The sequence below is a fragment of the Ipomoea triloba genome, chromosome 11, assembly GCF_003576645.1.
Source record: "Ipomoea triloba cultivar NCNSP0323 chromosome 11, ASM357664v1".
Classification (NCBI taxonomy): domain Eukaryota; kingdom Viridiplantae; phylum Streptophyta; class Magnoliopsida; order Solanales; family Convolvulaceae; genus Ipomoea; species Ipomoea triloba.
Window position 1 is genome coordinate 25,531,173 of NC_044926.1, and position 17,847 is coordinate 25,549,019.

The window sequence follows — 17,847 nt, forward strand, 5'->3', positions numbered from 1 at the left end:
AGATCACCATGTAGAAAGGCATTCTTAATGTCGAGTTGGTGCAAGGGTCAATCATACGTGGCAGCCATAGAGATGAGCAATCTAACAGAGGTCAATTTTGCAACAAGGGAGAATGTGTCAGAGTAATCAATACCATATGTTTGAGCATACCCTTTTGCAACAAGACGAGCCTTCAATCGAGCCACCGAACCATCAGGATTAGCCTTCGCCGCAAACACCCATTTGCATCCAATGGCCTTCTTACCAATAGGTAAATCCACTAGGTCCCATGTACCATTGAAATCTAAGGCATTCATTTCCTCAATCATAGCGTTATGCCAACCAGAATGGGACAAGGCTTGTTTAACAGTTTTAGGAGTTTGTATAGAGTCAATAGAAGCAATAAAAGAGCAAGAAATAGGGGTATTAAGTGAGTATAAGATACAAAAGATGAAACATGGTAAGTGCATGATCTTTTACCTTTGCGGATGGCTATTAGCAAGTTATCTTGATTAGACGACGAAGAGGCCAGCTCAGGACATGAACCGAGCATACTATCAGGAGCTAAAGAAGTGTTTGGGTAGGGGTGAACTATTTCTGGAATAGACTGTTGTTTACGAGAATATACCTGAGTGATTGGTGGTCGCAAAGCTGGGATAGAAGCGGAAGCAGTGGTAACCATATAGATGAAAACATCATCTCCATGGCTGACAGATTTAGAAGGAGGTGAGAAGGGAACATCTTCATGGAAGGTTACATAAATAGACACTAGATATCTTCATGTGGACGGACAAGAACACCTATATCCCTTCTAGACAAGAGAGTAGCCCAAAAAATGCACTTAAGAGATTTGGGATCTAACTTCGTGATATGAAGCCTAACATCTCTCACAAAACAAGTACATCCAAATGTTTTTGGTGGGATAGGAAACACAAATTTGTGAGGGAAAAGACACTGATAAGGTGTTGTACCACGTAAGACCGAAGATGGCATACAATTAATCAAAAAACATGCAGTAGAGTTTGGGAACCTGCATTTAGAACAAGAGAGCTCGAGCAGTTTCTAATAAGTGCCTGTTTTTTCTCTCAGCAACTCCATTTTGAGATGGGGTGTCAACACAGGATGATTGATGCAAAATACCATGTTCAAGCATATAAGAAGAAAAGGGTTCAAAAAAATACTCTTTAGCATTATCACTTCGTAATACACGAATAGTAATGTTAAATTGCGTTTGTATCTCAAAACAAAAAGCACAGAAATGATAAAATAATTCAGACCGATTTTTCATAAAATATAACCAAGTCATGTGAGAGTAGTCGTCAACAAAAGTAATAAAATATTGAAACCCATATTTAGTCATAACACGACATGGAGCCCAAACATCAGAATGAACCAACTCAAATGGAGCATTAGCTCGTTTATTGACTCTAGGACTTAAACTAACTCGATGATGTTTATCAAACTGGCAAGACTCACAATTTAAAGAAGACATCTTACTAAATTGCGGACACATCGTTTTCAACAAAGGTAAAGATGGGTGTCCTAAACGACAATGGACTTCAAAGGGAGTACCCTTCCCGAAGCAGGCAGCAGTTATTGGAATATAGGAATCAAGAATATAGAGGCCACCAGACTCATGCCCTTTACCAATGATCTGCTTCGTCGTAAGATCCTAGAACATGCAATGAGTAGGAAAAAAGTTTACAGAACAATTCAGAGCATTAGTGATTTGACTAACAGAGATCAAATTAAAAGACAAGTTGGGAAGGCTTAAGACAAAAGATAATGGGAGGGCAGGAGTTGGATTAACAGTACCAATCCCAAACACCCTAGAGGTGGATTCATCAGCTAGAGTGACATGGGAAGTGGATGGAGATGATTGAAAGGTAGATATGAGGTTAGAGTTACCTGTCATATGATCTGTGGCCCCCGAATCAATAACCCATTTAGAAGCTGAAGAGACGAGGCAAGTGTTGAGATTACCTAAAGTGGTAGCAACTACAATTGGGGCAGATGATGAAGATTCTTGATACCTTTGAAACTTAGCATAATCATCTGCAGAGATTACAATTGTTTTCTCACCATTAGCATCTGAAGACACCACATTGGCAAACCGATTTCCCTGATTTCTATTGTGAAGCTTTCGGTAATCCTTCTTTATGTGCCCCGGTCTTTGGCAATAATGGCAAATAATTATATTGGACTGCTGTCCATGAGGGTCCCTACTGTGATAAGACGGCTTCACAGATTCCCCCTTAGATTTCTGGTTGACAATGACGCTACTTGACTGGGAGGTTGAAAGGTCTCTATGCGTAGTACTCTAGAGAACACATCAGAAAGAGAATTAAACTCCTCACTGGACAATACCTAAGACTTTGCTAGTTTTAATCGATGATGGAGACCAGCCAAAAAGCTCATGATAGCCATCTGTTTTCTTTGTTTTTGTTGTTCTTGTATATCCGATGTGAATGGCGTTAATTCGCTAAGGGCCACATAAGTTTTTTTGAATTCCATAAAATTAGTTTGCTGATATAATCTCAATTGTGCATATTTTTCTAATTGATTTGGATCAACTTTTGAGCTTAAGTGCGTTAATTTGCCATCTTCAATGCATATTTCCTTGCTTTCTCATGTAAATATGGTTTCATTCTTGAATTGAGTGCTTTTATGGTGTTTGTTAGTGTTTTGGAATCATTTTAGATCAAATCCAAAAGCAAGGGGACATTTGAAGACATGTTTGGAGTTAAAATGGATGAAGAATGCTTACATTGAGGCCTCGTCGCGTCCAGGATCAAATTCGACGCGTCCAGAATTTCCAGTGTGCAACGTTTTGAGCCAAGATCAGGGCTCGACGCGTCAAGAATCCTGCGCAGTACAGATTTCAACTCTGCAAAATTCTCTATTTTGCTCCTATTTTGTTACCAATATAAAAGGTTCATCTTCCCAAAACCCTAGGACCTAAGTTGCATTGTTTGGAGACAAAAAGGAGTGAGTGAAAGAGTGTCTTGTCTCTTCAAGAAGTCAATGAGGGATCCACCACTTTTGGGAGTATATAGTCACTTCAAGGAGTTATAAGAGCTTTGGAGGAAGAAGGAAAGGCAAGGAAGACTACATTCGGGAGAATCTCTTCCCCTTTTCCTTTACTTTCTTAGTTTTTGTAAATTCTTTAACATTTGTGCTTTGAATTCAATACTAGCCATGAGTGGCTAAATTACTTAGGGATTTTGGGTGAAAGGTGTTTATGAACATATTGTGCCTAGTTCTTCATGTTTCAATGATATGTTTATATTTGGGTTTTATACTTGTGTTGCAGTTGTGATTTCTATTGTGGATGATTGTGATTAAAGGCATAAATTACTTGTATCTTGCTATTGTTGTGCCTTAATGGAAGTTAGGGCATAAATTAGAGCACTCACATTTGCACTTGACTTTTGCACCTTGAGAGATGTCATATTTGTTAAGGGATTTCATTTAGATTGTTTGTTCTTGATTGGTTCCTTATTGTGGGTTTGAATTATGGGGGTAATTCCTTCCCTATTTTGAATGCAATCATCCACACTTGTTTGAACCAAATTAAATATCTCCTTTAGATTGGCACTAGGTGATTAAACACTTGAACCCGGAAATCCACTCTTACTCTCTTCTTTTCATCAACTTGCTTTCTTTATTCTCTTTGATTACTCTTAGATTTGAAATCAATCAAACACTCTTTACGTTAGGATTAGGTTCAATAGAATTGATTAGTAACTAGTGCTTGATACGCCCCGCTTCCTTGTGGATCGATAACCCGATAGTCCGGGTATTTGTTTGTCACGAAATATGCTACAATCAACTGCAGAGGTTTGTCAAGCATTTCGGCTCGATAAAACGCCTTATAAACATCATAAATTCGAATAATGTTGCCTTTACTCGAATACAAAAAATTGAGATAATCTAATAGCTCTTTGATAGTTTCACAGTGACTGACAAAACCAAAAATCTTAGAATCAATTGAGTTTCGTATTTGAAGAAATAACTTAGCATCATTACGCAACCAAATTCGCTTTTCCTTTTCATGGGGTTGTCAGTCATATGAACATCTTTGTCAATACTAAGTAGATATATTTTAATGGTTCAGACACAACTATATACTTATTCTTAGTCATTATGCTAAGCAAAAAAACAGACAACCTAACTAGTAACCACACAGATCAAACAGACTGTAGGCAGTAAACAACCACATTGTCAACCCAAAGTGAATATAGAGAGATATTACCGGGGACCTCCAATGTCAAAACCAAGTCCATAAACGTGTTGTGGATGGGCCGGTGAAGCTGGAAAAGAAGGTCGGAATCAATTCCGACGGCGGAGAAGCCATCACGCGCTGGCGCGTGGGATTCCAACGAGGGGTGGCAGCGGCGTGTGAAGGTTACGCTCCGCGCAAATGAACTCCAAAGTTGGCAGTCCGGCCAATCGGCGGCCGACGACTCCAATAGTGCAGGAGGTGATGACAAACAACCGATGAAACCTCCGACCCGAGCAGTTTCTAATTCGTTTTTTTCTTCAAACCTAGAGCTCTTGATACCATGTTAAATGGAGAACTTCATAATTCATCTATTCAGTCAAAATAATACACTCTAACTAAGGTAAGGATCGAAAATATATCACTAAGAATATGCACAGTAATCTCCTAATATAATGATGAATATACTCCTACCATATATACTGTCTAACAGAGTGGAAGTTGTTGATGAGATCAACATGTACTATGACTGCAGGTACGTTTTTGCCTCATAAGCTACTTGGCGTTTGTTGAGTTTTGAAATACATTATAGATCCCCGACAGTTGAGAGACTTAGTTTCCACTTACCAGATAGCAATACTATTCTGTTTTCAAGATGACGAAGACGTGGAATCAGTATTGACTAATCCAACTTTGGGCCAAAGTATGTTCACTGAATGGTTTGAAACAAACAAAAAATTCCTAGAAGCAAAGCTTTTAACCAATATTGAGATGCCAAATAGATTTATGTGGAAGAAAAATATTCGTTAATGGCAACCAAGACAAAGAGATTTTTCAGTTGAAAGGATCTTTTATATACCACCTGGTAGTGGGGAGTTGTATTACCTAAGGTGTTTATTGAACATAGTCAAAGGTACTACAAGTTATAATGAAATAAGGACATACAATGGAGTTGCTCAACACAATTGTAGGAGATTATTGAATCAATCATGTATAAATATTTGAAATTGAAATAGATATTTATTTCATATTTATGGAAAAAATGTTTTTTTTCTAACTAATGAAAGGTTTGTTTATTTGTGGTTTCAGAATTGTTTTTAAATGACGAAGAAAAAAAGGAGTTTGCTCTATTAGAGTTGTCAAACCTTTTAACAAAAGTTTGAGGGACTTTCCAAACATGCCTGTCATTAATGCAGCAAGTGTTGTTGCTGTGAAAAATCGATTGTTGTGGGAATAGTTAGCATATGATTGGGTTGCTTTGTGCGAAGAGAGTGACCGACTAAAAGAACAACTAACTGAAGAACAAAGAGGAATAAATGATGCAGTGATCTCAGATATTTATTCAAACAAACGGGGGTTTGTTTTTTGTTTAAGGTTATGGTGGGACAAGAAAAACATTTCTTTGGAGGGCACTATCAGCTTTTATTAGAGCAAAAGGTTATATTGTCATCAATGTTGCATCAAGTGGAATAACATCTCTACTACTTCCTGGTGGAAGAACTGCACACTCAAGATTTTCAATCCCCATATCTGTTAATGAAGATTCTACATGATATATTAGTCAAGGTAGCCAATTGGCAGAACTAATTGTGTAAGCAAAATTAATCATTTGGGACGAAGCACCCATGGTGCACAAACATTGTTTTGAGGCTTTAGATAAAACAATGAGAGATCTATTAAGGTTTGTCAATGAGGACAGTGATAGTAAGACTTTTGGGGGAAAACTATTGTTTTAGGTGGGGACTTAGGCAAATTTTACCAGTTGTGCCAAAAGGTTCAAGACATGACATTGTATCTGCAGCTATCAATTCTTCATATATTTGGAGTCACTGTAGAGTAATGCGCCTAACTAAGAATTTGAGATTAAATACAATGGAACCTGGTGTGCATCAAGAGCAATTGGAAGAGTTTGCTAATTGGCTAACTTCAATAGGTGATGGTACTATTGGAGTAGATAATGATGGTTACGCTGAGTTTGATATCCCATCAAAATTGTTGTTGCAATCGGATGATGATCCTATTTCCACTATTGTTCGGAGTATGTTCCCCAACTTTACTGATGCCAACATGGGTGGAAGTTGTTTTAAGAGTAGTGCAATTCTAGCACTAACATTAGAGGTGGTTAATGAAGTGAACCAATATATGTCAAACTTAACTCAAGGGGAAGGAAAGACATATCTTAGTTCAGACACAACCTGTAAAGCAGATGGTTCTAGTTCTGTGCTAGCTGATGTGCATACACCTAAATTCCTTAATACCATAAGAGTTTCCGGCCTTTCAAATCATTCTGTGACATTAAAGGTAGGTTCACCAGTAATGTTAATGAGAAACATTGATCATACTCTTGGATTATGCAATGGAATTAGGTTGGTGGTAACTAAATTAGCTAACCATGTGGTTGAAGGAAGCATATTGGCAAGTCCGAATGCTGGAACTAAGGTTTTAATTGCTAGAATGACTATAACCCCATCAGATCCAAGATTACCTTTCAAGTTCAACATAAAACAATTTCCCCTAATGTTGTCATACGCAATGACTATCAACAAGAGTTAAGGACAAACACTTTTCAACGTGGGATTGATTATAAAGAAACCAGTTTTTGTCCATGGTTAGTTATATGTGACGGCTTCAAGAATAAGTCAACCAGACAGACTTAAAATTTTAGTTTGTGATGAATCAAAACAAATTTATAATTCTACTATTAATGTAGTTTACAAAGAAATTTTTAATAATTTGTAATTTTTGTAATTAACGATATTATATTCTCTTATTGTTTTTAAAACAATAATAATTCATTTTATCTTTACTTATTCTATTCTTTTATTTCACCGTACTGTATTTTACTTTATTTAATATCAGTCCGTGCAATGCACGTGTCAATTGCTAGTTACCCTAATAACTGAGCTATCAAAACGGGCCCAACACGTCGGGTTGGGCCTGTTTACCCGTGTATTAGGATGGGTTGGGTTGGAGAAATTCCAACCCGTCTCGTATTCGACCCGGCCCATTTAGTCTGTATTCGACCCGGCCCGTGCATATATATATATATATATATATATATATATATATATATATATAATTAGGTATAATATAAATAGCAAATTCCTAAATCGGCGAAGGGCGAAGGCATAACGCATAATCCCTAATTCCTATTTCCCTGACTGCTGCGAAGTTGCGAAGTGCGAACAGCGAGCGACGGCGACTCCGACCAGCTGCGCGGACGACGGCGACCAGCCCTCAGCCGCTCAGTGACCGGGACCAGCGACCGGCGACGAGCCCTCAACCGCTCAGCGACCGCGACCGGCGACCAGCCCTCCCCTCCGCGACCAGCGACCGGCGACCAGCCCTCCCCTCCGCGACTTCGACCAGCGACCAGCCCTCTCCGAGCCTTCGCCTCCGCGACCGCGACCGCGACCACGACCACTGACCAGCCGACTGTGTTCTGCTTCTGGAATCTGGACCTCCGGTAATTTTTTTAAATTTCTATTATTATTGATTTATTGTTAATGTCTTAACTCTTAATGAATAATTGAATATGATTATATGAATATAAGATTTTCAGATTTGTTTGTGATTTGTGAATACTGTTTATGATGTGTGAATATTGCCTTTCCTATTGTGTATTGTCTAGTGAACACACACAGAGACAGAGTGTTGTCATATACTTTAGTTTTGGCTTTTGGTTTGGGTGTCTTTAAATGTTTAAAATGGTGATTAAGGAGCATTAAGCATATTTTAAATTTAGCAGTCAATGCAGTCATCAGTTAGAAGGCAAATTTTAATTAAAATTTGAACTTTTTGCAGCAATTCCAGTAAAATGACATCTCCTACTCCTAGTGTGAACTATAGTGGTAGTGCTACCGGTATTAATGCTGAATTTGATTTCGATTCTGAAATGCCTAGTTCTCGACAACCTGAACCTAAATCTCCTTCTATCCAAGAAATTGAACAACCTAATTCTGAAGAACCTAAGCCTAAAAGAGCTAAATCCACTACTTCTGATGTTTGGAAGTCATTTACTAAAATTGGAATGGTTGATGGTAAAGAAAGGGCTAGGTGTAATGGTTGTCAGAAGGAATATACTGTTGTCAGAAGTTTGAATGTTTTGTTAAGAAGTAAGTGTAAGAACTTAAGATTATGGACTTATGGTTTGAAATTTGAATGTTTTGTTAAAATTTGAATGTTTTGTTAAAATTTGAATGTTGATTGTTGAATACTTGTTATTTGTATAAGTTGTATTATGATTCATGAATGTTTTAAATACAAAATTATAAGTTTACAATTTTATAATTAAATTGTAAGTGTTAGTAAATTAAATATAACAATTAAATAAATCATTTAAAAACATTTAAATAAATTAAAAAAAAATATAAAAAAATATATATATACGGGTTGACGGGCTGGCCCGTTTAGCCCGTCAGCCCGTAAATCACGGGTTGGGTTGTGAAAATCCCAACCCGTGTGAAAACGGCCCGGCCCGGCCTGTTTTACCAGCCCGTGACGGGCCGGCCCGTATTGACAGCTCTACTAATAACCCTTATACCTATTTGGAAAAAAAAAAGAAAAAAGAAAAAAAAAAGAGACAAAACCCTAAACCCTAATGTCTTGCAGTTGACAAACGTTGCTTGGTGTCTGCTTCTCCTATGAGTTTCAGTATCTCCCGCTTACCTCAACTCCTCAAGTCCTCAAGCTTGTTTTTTTGAAAGAAAAGAAAAACAAGTCCTCAAGCTTGTTAAGAAGAAGCTCTGAGCCTATTCTGTATTAATGGAATAATAAGCAAAAGGGAAAACCCTCTAATTTCTAAACTCAATTTGTCAAACTCTCACCGTCACTCCCGCACTCTGCGTCTCTGCCAGGTTTTGACGGCTCTACCAAAGCGGCGAATCTCACCGACGGGGCCGACCAGCCCCGCGAGACGGCGAGACCGCGACTGCCAACCAGCCCTGCTCCTTGATTGCGACCAACGTTGCTCCGCAACGCGACTAGCCTGCTCCGCGAACGCGACCGCCAACCAGCCTGCTCCGCGACCGCCAACCAGCCTGCTCCGCGACCGCGACCAGCTTACGGTGCTTACCTCCTCTAGCCCTCTAGGCTGCTTTAATTTTCTCACGGTACTGGGCTACTGGTGTACTGCTGCTCCTCCACTCTCCTTTAATTTTCTTTAATTTTTATGATTATTGTTAATGGATATGAATATATGATTTGGTTGTGATTTGTGAATATTGTTGTGATTAAATGAATATGATGATTTGGTTCTTGTTGACTGTTGAATGTTGTGAATTGTGATTAACTGGAAATTTGGTGGTTGTTGTTTTTCTGTGAGACTGTGAGCAGTGAGTTTAGGAATTAGGAGCTACTGGTAAATTTTTTAATTATAAATTTGGTTGTTGTTTACTGTTGAGTGAGCAGTGAGTTTATAGTTTTAACATCAAGAATCAAGAATTTTAGCATTTTTATTAAATATAACAATGAAATAAATCCTTTAAAAACAGTTAAATAAATTTTAAAAAAAAAAATAAAAATACGCGCTGCTCTGTTTAGCCCACCAGCCTGTAAACCACAGGTTGGGTTGGGCTTTTCCCAACCCGTGTGAAAAACGGCCCCGCCTGTATTCACAGCTCTAGCCACTGGAGCCGGGAGCCTGTCGCTTGCCTGGTATTTTGGATTTGTAGTTTTAGAATTTCTTTTCTTTTTTGTTTGTTTGTTTTGTTTTGTTTTGTTTGTTTGTTTTTTTCCTGTATTTTGACATTTTGTGGCCTTGGCGCCTTGGGTTGGGGTTTAATTGTTTAAATACTCAGCCTCCACTTGTTTAATTGTTTCTATAATAAATTTGTTGGGGCTGCCATGCTGTGCTGAGGTAGTGGCCACTGTTATTTGATGCGTAGCTGCGTGGGCATGGTGTGGAGACCCGCAGGACCACTACCACCTTCATTCCCTGCTTGATTTAATTCTCCCCATTTTCAGCTTCTTCTTGTGCCTAATATTTGTTTTTCCTAATAATTACATTGTTGTTGCCATGTCTAATTACTGCAAAATAAGTTATGATGCCACTAGCCCCCCATATGGGGCCATGTGTGAACTAAGTGTAAAAGAACTAGAATATCACTTTTTCTCTGCATTGGCATTATTTGATTTACTTATATTTATTTATATATGATATAATGTATATGAAACATTTAGTTAAACAATAATACTAAATGAAACTTTGTGTTGTAGGTGCAGAATAACCATATTTCAGCTGTCTACAACAGGAATATTATATAAACAGAGAGGAAAAAGTAAAAAAAAAAATGATAAGAGGTGGAAGAAGCCTGGTTTCTTCACTACCAGCATTCTCAAATGATGGGAAGAAGCTCCTTGTCTGCACAGCTAGCACTGTGTCTATATTCAGCACCTTCACCGGTTTACAGGTTTCTCTAACCTCTACCTTAATAAATTTCCAATGAGTTGTAGAAAAACTATCCTCATCCATGTTGTTCTGTAGATAGGTGAGTTGGAAGGTCATACAGCACTGGTAACATCAGTTATTGTAGTGCCAGCAACAACACCAGCAAGTAAAATACTGTGCTATTGTTGGACGGCATCACTTGATGGCACAATTAGATATTGGGACTTTTCAGTAGCTGAATTGATGAAGACTATTAATATTAAGACCCCAATTCATTCCATGGTATTGTGATTTATCATTAATGTTTTCTTCTCAACTGAAATTGCTGAGTTGTAGGGATTTTGCTGAGCACTTAAGAGATGAAGTTAAAAGGATTTATTTATTGTTTGTAGTTCTAGTTATTAAAATGGCTTTTCTTTCATTTATCTTGTGATTCTACCCTGTCTTCCGTAACGGGGAAATTCTTTTTATTGGTATTCTCAGGTGATTCCAGGACTAGTATCTCAACCACTAGAGAGCAGTGAAAAATCTATGGATGTTTTTGCTTATATTTCTTCTCAGGACATCAAACAAAAAGATGGACAAACTTTAAGTTGGCAGATACAGAAGTGTAACTTAACAAAGTCCCGGCTGGCTGGTGGAGTGATATTAACAAAGGTGTGCGAGGGAATATCATACTTATGCTGTCTAATCTTGGTTTGAACAGTCTCAAACTTGTAACCCACATGATACACATCTTTATGCTGTGTTTTCTTTCAGTCATGATTTTTAGTTTCAGAGGCAATTGTCAACAATATTTCATTATTCTGCACAAGCATATTACTGTAGCTTATATACTTTATTTTTGTAGACTGGGGGTTACACTAAATGAACTCCTTTGGTTGTTTCAGAGTAAAAAACCGCAATTAATCACCCTCAGCCCCAGCGGGAAGTATATTGGGTTCTGCGAAAATCACAAAATTCGTATATGGGAAGTTCAAACGAAAGATTCTGATCATGCAATCCATAGAACAATCAGATTGCATCATACGAAAAAATTAAACATTCTAGCTTTCCATCCAACTGAGAGAATTGTAGCAGCGGGGGATGTTACAGGAAGGATCTTAATATGGAGGCATTTTGGAGAAAGAACGTTTTCTGTTCCTGATAAGTTGGAAAATAGAGAAGTTATCAAGGATGCAGAGGAGAGGCCTGGAGTGAGAGGCGACGATGATGCTGATTTGTGCACCACATGGCATTGGCATTCTGCAGAAGTGAGGGTCTTATTTTTTTCTTCTGATGGTGCCTATCTCTACTCAGGTAGAAACACAAAACTGTAATCATTTTTTATAAATGTGAGATGAGATATTTTATTTCTTTATAGTGTTTTGTCTTTTCCTTTAATTGTTTTGGGTATAGTTTAGTCAGTAGCTCCTGCATCTAGTAGATTTTCTGCTGCTTAGTGCATGAAGTTTCTAACTGATCAGGTGGAAGAGAAGGAGTTCTTGTGCGTTGGCAGCTAGATACAGGAAAGAGAAACACTCAGTCACGAATTGGGAGTCCGCTTTCATATTTTACAAATTCGCCAGATCATTCACTGTCTTCAGTAAGAAAATTTCTTTGCACATGTTTTTTATAGTTATAACTGAATTAGATCATAATAAGTGGCTTCTCCAGGTTTCTTGTGCAGATAACAGACTTCAACTGCTTGAAATGCCATCCATGAAAATGCTAAGGTCCATATCAGGGATCAAGGTTTGTAGCTACTAATCTACTATATCTCTGTCAACAAGTAAAAGAAATGTTGACTAAGAAGAAAGGCAAAGGACCTGAATTTTTCCTTAATTAGTCTTTGCGCATTAACCATGTTGTTCTGACCATGTTTATATGTGAATTGCAATGAAGTATGATGAAGTTTAAAAGAATTAACATTAGGTGCGACCCGTTGGTTACTTTTTGTCTTGCTACACTTAATTTTCAGCCGCACAATTCAGTCCCAGAGAGATATAATTTGCCATGTAGTGATGCTGCATTTGATTCTACTGCTGGGCTAGTTGCCATATGCACAGAAAATTACTGCGTCCAGCTCTTTAGCATGTTGGATGACCGAGAAATTTCATTGGTAAGCATTTTAAAAAATGAAGCAGTTTAATCATTTGGTTCATTGTTTCTATTCCGTTCTGTGTGATATTTGATTGTTTTTCAATATTTTTATACAGTTTATTGAACTTAAATAACCATCCAAACAACGACGGAAATAAATTAATAAATAAATAAGTAAAGCACAAATAATGAAATAATTGTGGTGGAGTTCTGCATGGTGGTTACTGGTTACTTGTTTTCATTGGATGTAAATCCCACTGAACAGTGGGTATATTTCATTGGTGGTTTTTCACCTAAAGAAACAAGTATTTATTAATTGTTTGCTCCATATTGTGACACAACATATTGGTAGTCTGGCTAGGTTGGAAGATATGGGTTCCATATGGCTACTGCTGATTTGGTGTTTGTTATAAACGTATATGTATCTCTTAATAGTTGTGGTTCTCATGATTTGCATTTTGTAGGTTCAAGTCTGTGAAAGAAATCATCAGCCGGTTGATGAAGTCACGGTACATTAAATCCTCTGTTTACATTTCTTTCATCGCAGATGATGTGTTATGCACAGAAAGTCTTGGCTTTTGTGTGTATATATATGTTCATATAGGATGTGCATACTTTCACAGGTCATAGTGAATATGGTGGCTCTCTCTCCAGATGGTTGTACCATGAGTACTGTAGAGACTAGGCTTCCTGAAGAAGGAATTGGAGGCCTTGTATGTCTAAAGTTCTGGACAAGTGGCTCTCAAAATAAAGACTTCAGCTTATCTACTGTTATATATGAACCACACAGGTTTTACTTCATTTTTGATAATATACATTTGTCTAGTATCCTTCTCTTAAGTTACAAGTATTAATAAATGTAAAAGAGGACAAAGTGAGACTCTTATTTGGTTATTTATAAAGCTCCAATTCCTTCTTCGACTAAATGATTTTCACTCTATAGGGATGGTGGAGTCTCTGCAATCACTTTTCATCCTACGCGTAACATGGCTGTCAGCTCTTCATATGGTGCTGAATTCAAAGTAAGTGTATCCTTCTGCTCCTCATGTGGTACTGAATTCAGAAGTAACTGTGCCCATCAAATTGGGGTTAATTAGTGATTCCTATATCTCATTTCTCTCTTTGGCAGATCTGGGCTTGCAATAGTGATGTTCAACATGGGGATCAGATGAATAATGCTGGATGGACATGCCATGCTGTTGGTTCATACAAGTATAACTGTTTCTACTATTCACTTATTCTTTTCCAGAAACAGTATAACATTTTCTTGGTAGACATATTTGATGACTTGAAATAGGAATCCCACTAAGTTAAAATATTGCATGGTAGGCTGAAAACTAATAAACACTAATCAGAGAAATACATATACTAGTTGATTGAATCCCAATTAGTATTGTTTCTTGTACTCCACAACTCAGCTATTTATTAAGTGAATTTTTGCATGATTGTAAAGATGGATGTGATTAGCATTTTCATCATTTGGGGTTTGCAGCTGCTGATACACAAATGATTAATTTTTTGAATTTGGTGAGTACTTATTTTCATATCATTTTTTTACTAAGAGTTTACTTCTGCAGAAAGAAGCCGATGACAGCTGCTGCATTTTCTGCTGATGGTTCTGTTCTGGCTGTTGCTGCAGAAAGAGTTATTACTTTGTGGGATCCAGACAGGAATGTGCTGGTTGCTACAATTGGAGAGAGTTTTGAGGTAAATTATCTTAGCATGCAAAGTATAATTGGAATGCTGATACTATTTGTATGCAGACAGAGTGTTGTGAAAAGCTATTGCAGTTTTTTCACCAATTAAGATCCCACCTGATGTTTGTTATAGCTCTCTTAGGACTTCATTAGATGGTCAAGAGGCTGATAGAAAAACAACTACATTCCTCTGTAATACAAACAGTGATCACTCTTCTAGATAACTGTCTCTTGGAGTATGTAGATGGGGCGGGGGGGGGGGGGTTGGCAGCGCGAAATCGTGTTGATTCTCCCCGCTTGGGNGGGGGGGGGGGGGGGGGGGGGGGGGGGGGGGGGGGGGGGGGGGGGGGGGGGGGGGGGGGGGGGGGGGGGGGGGGGGGGGGGGGGGGGGGGGGGGGGGGGGGGGGGGGGGGGGGGGGGGGGGGGGGGGGGGGGGGGGGGGGGGGGGGGGGGGGGGGGGGGGGGGGGGGGGGGGGGGGGGGGGGGGGGGGGGGGGGGGGGGGGGGGGGGGGGGGGGGGGGGGGGGGGGGGGGGGGGGGGGGGGGGGGGGGGGGGGGGGGGGGGGGGGGGGGGGGGGGGGGGGGGGGGGGGGGGGGGGGGGGGGGGGGGGGGGGGGGGGGGGGGGGGGGGGGGGGGGGGGGGGGGGGGGGGGGGGGGGGGGGGGGGGGGGGGGGGGGGGGGGGGGGGGGGGGGGGGGGGGGGGGGGGGGGGGGGGGGGGGGGGGGGGGGGGGGGGGGGGGGGGGGGGGGGGGGGGGGGGGGGGGGGGGGGGGGGGGGGGGGGGGGGGGGGGGGGGGGGGGGGGGGGGGGGGGGGGGGGGGGGGGGGGGGGGGGGGGGGGGGGGGGGGGGGGGGGGGGGGGGGGGGGGGGGGGGGGGGGGGGGGGGGGGGGGGGGGGGGGGGGGGGGGGGGGGGGGGGGGGGGGGGGGGGGGGGGGGGGGGGGGGGGGGGGGGGGGGGGGGGGGGGGGGGGGGGGGGGGGGGGGGGGGGGGGGGGGGGGGGGGGGGGGGGGGGGGGGGGGGGGGGGGGGGGGGGGGGGGGGGGGGGGGGGGGGGGGGGGGGGGGGGGGGGGGGGGGGGGGGGGGGGGGGGGGGGGGGGGGGGGGGGGGGGGGGGGGGGGGGGGGGGGGGGGGGGGGGGGGGGGGGGGGGGGGGGGGGGGGGGGGGGGGGGGGGGGGGGGGGGGGGGGGGGGGGGGGGGGGGGGGGGGGGGGGGGGGTAGTGACACATAAATGCTGTCCACATGCTCCGATGTGCATAGAATTTATAACAATATTGCTGAGCTTGACACCTTAAATAAATACTCAGTAATACAAGCAGACATAACATGTATGCAGTAATCTTCTACTAACTGTCTCTTGGAGAAGGGTAAATGGGGTAGTCACACACAAATGCTGTCCACTTGCTCCAAATGTTTTTGTTGACATTCCCTACTCTTATCTATCAGCATCAAATGATCTTATTTGAGTTTTCCACTTTATGTAGCCAATTTCATGCCTTTCATTTATTGGGAAGTCAGAATATCTAGTATCCTCATCTCAAGGCTCTAATCCGCAAGTGTCTGTTTGGAGTATGTCAAAGCTGTCTATATCTTGGTCTTGCAAGATTCATGCGAAAGGTTCTATTTCTTTTTCTTGCATTTCTCCATATGTACTGTAATTACATACCATTATGAAAAATATATATGGTTATCTGAATAACTATTGTAATCATGTATGCAGCTGTATCATGTGCTATGGATGGTTCATCTTTTGCTATCCTTGCACTTCTTCCTGATTCAGCTAGGTCCAAGGCATCTAATGAAGCTTCATTGAATAGTGTGGATGGGGTAATTTTATTGTATAATGTAGAAACTCCTGTTCCTTTGGCTACCTGGCTTGTGAAGAAGGTACGGATTTCCTTTCTGTTTTTCTGATCTTTGTGACTGATTTCCTCCATCTAGTTGGGTCTCCAGTTATTCTGGAGGCGTACATTACTAGAAAGTAGATAGGTGTTTACTGAAGTTGTCATTGAAGCACAACTCTTTTGCTCCTCTAGTTTCATTTTTTTTGGGGGGTGGGTTTCATCTACCTTTCGCCTCAAGTTTGTTTTGCATCATAGGTTTCGTGGGAATTTTCCCCATTTTCTTCTCTTTTGTCTAATGGGTTTTATCCGCCTTGATGGTGTTGAAAAAATTGCTGATTTTATTTGTGAGATAATTATATAGAAGCAACAGCACTGTTATAGTTCAGCTTGAGTATACAAGCAAAAGCTGAACCCAATCATCATATCTTTTGTTCATACAATTACCACAGGCTCAAGGTGGAGGGATTGGTTTCATTCTTCGAAGTGATAAATCAGAAGAGGATCTTACAGATGGAAAACGATTGCAGATGCTATGCTATATAAATAGTGATCATGAGTATGTTCTCTTTGACCCATATAGTCAGCAACTTCATGATCAGACAATTATACAGAGACATAAATTTCTTCAATCTGATGAGATAGGTAATGCATATACCACACTCTCCCATTTGCCTTATACAATTTCAATCTTTATTTCTTCTCCCTATACTTTGTTAAATTATACCATGCTAATCGAAAAGTGATCTGTATGGAGATCGATGGGAACTTCACCTTTTTACTTATTTTTTAAATTATACAAATATGCTACTATTTTCAATGGGAACTTAAAAATCTTCCTTTGTGCAGGGAGGTCTGGGTATGCATCTATGTATGGGGAACTACCAGAGTTTCACCAAAACCCAAATCAAACTTCAGCCGCCACATCTGTACCGTCAGGAAGGCCATGGGAAACCCTATGTAGCGGCCCGTCTTATGCTCTTCCTCTTTCTGAATTGTGTTCAAAATTTCTTGAAACATTTCTGGAGAAGAGGATGACACCTGTGGAGTGAATCTCTTGCCTGTTATTTTGTCATGAGTTGCAATGCCAATCTCTTCTGCAATTACTTTCTCACAACACTGGTGCAAAGGAGGAGCAGCAACATGTATTTGAGGTATGTGAAGCAGTTTTGCTGCTGAACCCCTGCACCCCTCTCTTTGCCCTTGAAGATGTGAGCATACGTCTGGCAAAACCTAGCATTGTATTTGATTTAATGTTCCGACTTTATGGAAGCAAATTTTGTAATCCCGAAGAACCAGCAAAATTGTTTCACCTTTACAAAATGGGAAATTTTGTCAATCTACTAAGTGATTTTTAAGTTTCGCACTATTATTAGATTTGATTTCAATTACCTTGCTTGGCTGTTTTTTTGTTACTCTACTACTGAATTAAAATCCTTAGTAATATAGTACTCCGTATAAGTTAATGAATTTGAACACGCATGCATAAATACTAGTAGATATACATTCTGCACAATGTTATGCCCAATGACCGATGAATAGGTCCTGTTGTGAGTCTGTTGCATGTACTTTTTTTAATGAACTTATAAAAAGTATTACGGAGTATATTTTAATTTAGAAGTATTATGTCTCATATAATAC

General features: G+C 40.8%; 2 protein-coding genes across 5 annotated transcripts; both read left to right on the forward strand.

Moving 5' to 3' along the window:
* Positions 1 to 6,073: 6,073 nt before the first annotated feature.
* LOC115996162 lies at positions 6,074 to 6,754 on the forward strand. Its single transcript, XM_031235300.1, has one exon. The coding sequence runs from the start codon at positions 6,074 to 6,076 to the stop codon at positions 6,752 to 6,754; it is 681 nt and encodes a 226-aa protein (XP_031091160.1).
* A 572-nt stretch (positions 6,755 to 7,326) lies between these two features.
* Positions 7,327 to 17,575, forward strand: LOC115996534 (WD repeat-containing protein 75). 4 transcript variants are annotated; one of them, XM_031235796.1, is made up of 18 exons: positions 7,327 to 7,667; positions 9,058 to 9,312; positions 10,418 to 10,611; positions 10,686 to 10,871; positions 11,073 to 11,246; positions 11,480 to 11,888; positions 12,056 to 12,174; positions 12,246 to 12,323; positions 12,550 to 12,690; positions 13,136 to 13,180; positions 13,295 to 13,461; positions 13,615 to 13,693; positions 13,801 to 13,883; positions 14,249 to 14,378; positions 15,850 to 15,982; positions 16,086 to 16,252; positions 16,659 to 16,851; positions 17,056 to 17,575. In XM_031235796.1, exons 3-18 carry the CDS (start codon positions 10,492 to 10,494, stop codon positions 17,256 to 17,258), a joined length of 2,427 nt encoding a protein of 808 aa, XP_031091656.1. In that variant the 5' UTR covers positions 7,327 to 7,667; positions 9,058 to 9,312; positions 10,418 to 10,491; the 3' UTR covers positions 17,259 to 17,575. The 4 variants fall into 4 exon arrangements, with proteins under 4 accessions (XP_031091656.1, XP_031091658.1, XP_031091657.1 ...); XM_031235798.1 differs by having other exon boundaries at positions 9,058 to 9,267; XM_031235797.1 differs by lacking the exon at positions 9,058 to 9,312.
* Positions 17,576 to 17,847: the final 272 nt, after the last annotated feature.

Coding starts and splice junctions, on each gene's coding strand:
- LOC115996162 (XM_031235300.1), top strand. CDS start 6,074: ATGGAACCTGGTGTGCATCAAGAGCAATTGGAAGAGTTTGCTAATTGG.
- LOC115996534 (XM_031235796.1), top strand. CDS start 10,492: ATGATAAGAGGTGGAAGAAGCCTGGTTTCTTCACTACCAGCATTCTCA. Junction 10,872..11,072: donor AGACCCCAATTCATTCCATG/GTATTGTGATTT, acceptor TGGTATTCTCAG/GTGATTCCAGGACTAGTATC. Junction 16,852..17,055: donor TCTTCAATCTGATGAGATAG/GTAATGCATATA, acceptor TCCTTTGTGCAG/GGAGGTCTGGGTATGCATCT.